At 69.9% G+C, this 5,751-nt stretch overlaps 1 protein-coding gene across 1 annotated transcript; it reads right to left on the reverse strand.

The window, feature by feature from the left end:
* Positions 1–209: 209 nt before the first annotated feature.
* On the reverse strand, positions 210–5,240 carry LOC133057972 (RIMS-binding protein 3A-like). Its single transcript, XM_061145078.1, has one exon. It carries the CDS (start codon positions 5,238–5,240, stop codon positions 426–428), a length of 4,815 nt encoding a protein of 1,604 aa, XP_061001061.1. The 3' UTR covers positions 210–425.
* Between the last annotated feature and the right edge of the window lie 511 nt (positions 5,241–5,751).

Genomic DNA, 5,751 nt, shown 5'->3' on the forward strand with positions numbered 1-5,751 from the left:
CTATGCACTTTTAATAAGGATTTGAACAGAAGATAGAAAAGTAACATTCTGGTCACTTTTTTCTTTTTTAAAGAGGCAGGCTTTTCTTTAGACTTTCATACAAGGCAACAGCTAAGAGAAGCTAAACTCCCAAAGGAAACGGGTCCTGAGGATGGAGCTGAGAAAAGGCCAGACATGGATGGACCAGACCGGATGGCCCAGACGCCTGCGATCACCAGCCCGCCAGCCTCTCGGAAGCATCTTGTTCTTTCTAGAAACGGCTCCATCCAGACTTAGGCCTCGCTGCCTTTGAGGCCTGGGGTGGCAGAGGGTTCGGAGCATCAGCGTGTGGAGCAGGTGCCTCACGCGAAGCGAGGAGGGCCTGGCGGTGGGTGCCCACGTGGGGCACAGGCGGCCGGAGCCACCACCTCGGCGGGGTGCTGCACTCACTCCTGGAGGGACATGTGGTCCAGCAGGTGGGCGGGGACCAGGCCTCTGTTGCCGCCCAATTCCACGTAGTAGAAGCCCTTGTCGTCCACGGGCCCGTAGACAGTGACCACATCCCCTGCCCTCAGTGACAGCTGGCCCTTCACTGGGCCCCCCGCCAGCCAGTCCCTGGGGTCATAGTCCAGAGCTGCCATCATGGTCTTTGGAGTCCAGAGTGAGGAGGAGGGCCTTCCAGGGCTCCCCTGGGGCAGGGGAGAGGAGCCCTGAGGGCCGGCGAGCCCCCCGAAGTCATCCAGGTGCCCCGGCAAATGCCACCTGCCACAGCCATCAGTCCACTCCCTGCCCGCGTCCACCTCGGCCACCAGGTGACCGGCGATGCTGCCCACCGGCCCACTGCATTCACCACGACAGAAGCCGTGGGGGTCCTGAGAGCCCCCTGCTCTCCCCGGCCGCCCCTTCCGGAGGGCCAGCTCGCCCCCTGCAGCCTCGGGGGTGGTGGACACAGCCAGGGGCTTGTAATCAGGGAGGGCCACAAAGATCCCGGCCGGAGGGCCCACGCTTGTCCCCGGCGGCGGGGCGGCACCCCTGGGTGTCCCGAGGGCCTTGCTGGACCGGGCAGGACAGGGCGCCAAGCCGGGCCCCCGGAGCCAGCCCCCGGCCCCGGCCCCCAGAGCCTGACTGCGTGCGCTCGGGCCTCGGAGTGCCCGTCTTCGCTCTCGCCCCTCTGCGCCCCGTGCGTCCTCCTGCCGATCGCCACTGAAGTCAGACGCGGATCGCTGGCTGCTGCCCGGCTTGGGAGGGATGGACGTGACGGCGTCTGCCTTTTGTCTGAGGACTTTTCCAAAGGCGACCTTCTCCTGGCACGGCTCATCGCCGGGCGCAGGCTCAGGGGACAGACGGAGGACTCCCGGAGCAGGGCTTGGGCTGGTGAGCGCCCACCGGTCCTGGGTCCCTTCTCCGCCAGGCTGGCCCCGGGGCAGAGGTGGCCTGTGGTTCCGGGGACGCTTCTCAAAGAGCTGGTCCTTTCTGGAGGGCTTCCGGGCCTCCGCGGGCCCCTGGGATTGGCTGCCTGAGCCTGCACTGGGACCTTCTCCTTCTGAAATCAGTCTGGTCTCCGGGGACCACCTCCTTGGGAGTTCTTCAGGGAATGCTTTGCGACACTTGGCCCGGGTCTCCCCGCAGCTTCGGGGGGCATGAGGGCGGGCCTTGGCACTCAGGGGTGCCGGACCCAGCCTCCGAGGGCAGATGGGGAAGCTCCCGCTGACAGCAGACGGGTGTTCCCAGGTGTAGCTGAAGGGCGACATCTCTGGCCAGTGGAGACACGTGAAGCAATCGTGAGGGATCTGGGCGGGCACGGAATCCAGGGACTCGCCGCAGAGCGACATGGTTCTCACTGAGATCTTCTGGCATGTCACGGGCCGTGGGAGCTGGGAGAGTTCCAGTAGCGTGCTCCCCGCGGTGGCCTCGGCCACTTCCGCCACCTTGAGCCCGTCAGCGTATACGGCGTACCCGGTGACCCGGACTCCGTTGGAGGACCCAGCTGAGTCGATGGTCACGGGGAGCCAGCTGACCACCAGGAGGCCCGGCGAGGTGTGGCACTCCACCAGCACGTCCAGCGGAGGGTGGGGGGGCCCCGCCAAGGGTGTCTCGAAGGTGACGGTGGAGGACACCTCCTCTTGGCAGGCCTGCAGCGAGTCGCAGGGGTGGCGCACCTCTACCCGGGCCTGGTACCTCGTGCCAGGCTGCAGGTGGTGGAAGGTGTAGCCATTCACGCCCACGGGGGTCAGGGCATGCTCCCGGTTGTCCAGGTACACCGTGTGAGGGTGGCTGCCACCCACCCAGGCGACCTCAGCCGACGTGGCTGCGACACTCAGCAGGTGGAGGTGCACGGAGGCCGTATGAGGGATCCTGATGGTCCCCGGAGGAGAGTTGGAGGACCCCCGCCTGTCCCTGCTCTCCTGGGAGCACAACCGGCTGGCTTCCTTCTTGGTGTCTGAGACCTCTGTTGCCACTTCCATCCTAGAGCCCACCCTCGCCACTGGGCATGGCTCTCTGTTCACCGCCATCTGGGCTTGCCCAGGTAAGAAGCCGGGACTGGGGTCATCCTTCCAAGCTTGGCCCTGCCCAGCCGCCGGGAGCCAAGTGGGGCCTCGGTCCGGGGACTCACTGGGCGGGCAGCCCTGAATGTCGCCGTCGGGGATCTGCTCCACCAGGTTGGAAGGCACCAGCCCCCGCCGGCCGTCCTCAAGCTCCCCTTCATAGAAGCCGTCCTCGTCCATGTCGCCGAAGACGTACACATGGGCCCCAGGTGTGAGCGGCAGCTCACTCTCAGGGTGCTCGTTGGGCCCCTCAAATGGGTTGTAGCTGTACCGAGCCAGGAAGATTTTGAGCTTGGGGGTGGCCACGGAGACCTCTAAGCCCCCCACCTCCAGGGTCGAGGGCAGGCTGTCCGGCTCCAGGTCCTCAGCCTCGCTGGCTGTGTCGGCATCCAGAGTAGGGCAGGAGGGCACTGTGGCCCACGCGGACTCCACCTCTGAGGAGGAATTTGACAGGGAGCCGGTTCTCTGGGGCTGGGGCCTGGAGTCCAGAGGCTGGCCGCTGGAGTCTGGAGCCTGGGGGGCCTGGGCTGGCTCCCCAAGGGCAGCTGGGTTTTCCAGCAGGAGGTCTTCCTTCCTCCCCGGTTTGTCTCTGCTGGGCGGAGGGGACGCCGGGTTCGCAGGCGCCCCTGGGTCGTCCTGGGGTGGGTGGCCAGGCCGACGCCGCAGCGTCCACATCTCGTCCTGGGCAGCCTGGAGATCACACAGGACCTTCTGCAGGTCGTGCTGCAGCTGCTGCTGCCAGTCCTGCCTCTGCGCCACCTGCTGCAGCAGCTGCTCGGCCAGCAAGCCAGCCGCGTCGCGCTGCTGGCACGCGCGGCCCAGCTGCCCGCGCACGTCCTCGTTCTCCGCCGCGACCTTCCGCGTCCAGTCTGCCTGGGCCTGCAGCCGCGCGTTCTCCTTGGCCAGCCAGGCGCCCTCGCGGAGCGCCACCTGCAGTTGCGCCTCGGCCTCCTGGCCCCGCCGCTGCGCCGCCGCCGCCTGCGCGCCCAGCTCCTCGCACTCCTGCCGCCGCGCGCTCAGCTCGCGCTCCAGCGCCCGCACTTGGCGCCTCGCCGCCTCGCCTGGTGCGCTCTGGCCTCCCGCCTCCGCGCGGGCGCCGCCGGCGGCCTGCTGCAGCGTCAACTGCCATTGCAGGCGCAGCACCTCCCGCTGGGACTCGCGCTGCAGCCGGTCCAGGTCGCCGATGCTGAGCCACTGGGCGCTGGCGGCGCCCTCTCCGGGTAGCGGGCCGAGGCCCGAGGCAACGCGCGCCTGCAGCAGGTGGCACTCTTGCCTCAGTTCTTCGATCTGCTTGTCCTTGGCCAGAAGCGCGCTCGCCTGCTCGGACAGGTCCCGCGCGCGCTGGCGGGCCAAGGCCTGGCAAAGCTCCAGGCCCGCGCGGCTCTCTCCGGGCACCGGCGCGCTCACGGCCCGCAGGTTGGCCTCCTGCAGCTTGCGGGCCCGGTCCTCCAGGCGCCGCGCGAGACCGGTCAGCTCGGCGCGCTTCCCCTTGAGCCGCTTTGCCTTCTGGTCCGCCTCGTCGGGGAGGCCCAAGCGCCGCAGCCGTAGGTTCTCCTCGCGGAGGCTGGAGCAGCGGCGCGCCAGCTCCTGCAGCTCCTCGGACAGCTCCGAGTTCCGCCTCAGCAGCTCGCGATGGTCCGGGCCCGGCGGTGGGGGGCTCGGGGCTTCGCGGGGCCGGCTCCTCGCCTCTTCCCCCTCTCGCAGGTCGCTAGGTGTCTGGCGCTCCGATGGTGGCGGCGGCGGCGGCGGCAGGGGTCTCAGGGAGCCCGAGAGGGAAGCGTCTGGCAAGGACGACTCGGGGGCCCTGGGGTGACTCGGGCTGCCGTCAAGCGAGGGGCGGGGACCCGCAGGCGCCAGGGAGTCGAGCGAGCTGGCGCGCGCCGGGAGCAGGCTGTCGGGGGAGCGGGCGCGCGCCGCGGGAACCCGATCGAGGGAGCGGGAGCGCGCGCGGACGCCCGCGCTCAGGCTGTCCGGGGCTCCGAGTCCACGTGCGGCCTTGGTGACGGCCTCGCGGGGCGGCTCTCCCAATGGAAGAGGGGCGTCGGGGGCGCTGGGCAGGGCGGGGTGCCAGTGAAAGTGCTCCAGGATGTACTTGAGAAACAGCCGGCGCTCCACGTCGAGCGCGGCCTGCAGGTGGCGGATGCGCGAGGCCTGCTCGCCGTGCGTCTCCCACCGCAGCTGCGCCAGGACCTCCTGCAGGCGGCACCGGCACCGCGCGCCCGCGTCCTCCGGCGGCCCCGCGCGGCCGCCGCCGTAGCCGCGGCTAAGCAGCTCCTCGGCCAGCTGGCGCTGCAGCTCCCGGGCCTGGCGCGCCACGCCGTCGCGCTCCCGGCGCAGCACCTGCTGCAGCTGCCGCATCTCGGCCTCCTTCCAGCGAAGCAGCTGCCGGATCTCGGCCTCGCGCTCCCGCAGCACGTCCTCCCGCAGCTGCCTCAGCTCCCGGCTTCGCTGCGCCTCCCACTGGGAGCGCAGGTGGTCCGCCAGCTGCTGCCGCTCTCGCTCCGCCTCCTCTCGCAGCTGCCGCGCCCCGGCCGAGAAGCGCCGCCGCTCCGCCCGCCCGCGCGCCCGCTCCGCCTCCAGCTCCGCCCGCAGCTTCTCCAGCTCCCGTCGCTGCTCCTCCAGCGCCGCCGCCGCCGCCGCCGCCGGGCCCGGAGTCGCCGGCTTCTGGGAGGCTGCGCGGCCGCCGTCCGCAGGGCTGGGCGAGTCCTTGGTCATGGTGGCCGCGGCCGGGCCAGCCCGGGCCGCCTCTCGCCAACGGCCGCCGCCGCCCCAGGCCGCGGCCAACCGCCCTGCGCGCCCCTTCCGGTGCCCAAGGGTCCTCGCGCGCCCCTTCCGCCCCTGGGCGCGCTCTCCCACCTCCTGCGGTGGGCGCACTGCCCGCGCTCCTCTCTCCGCTGCCTATGCGCGCTCTGGGCTCCGGACCCCCGGGGCTGAACGCCGCCCATGTCCGTCTGGCGATGCCCAGGCGTCTGTCTGGCCCCAGGTCTCCGCCTGGTCTTGGCACCACGTCCCTTACCATCCTCTTCCTGGATGATACCTTTCAGGCCAAGGAACCCCGGCCAAATCCCGAGCAGCTTGTCTGGGCCTGGAGAAAGGGGCCTTGCTATGGCATGAAAATCACTAGTGGGTGTGAGCCGACTCTGCCTGGCCCTGCCAAGGATTTGGGTGGTGTGGGTACTGGAAGGACTTCCCAGGTGGCCCTGGTGGTAAAGAACCCGGCTGCCAA

Source organism: Dama dama, chromosome 5 (assembly GCF_033118175.1).
Source record: "Dama dama isolate Ldn47 chromosome 5, ASM3311817v1, whole genome shotgun sequence".
In the NCBI taxonomy this organism is placed as follows: Eukaryota; Metazoa; Chordata; class Mammalia; order Artiodactyla; family Cervidae; genus Dama; species Dama dama.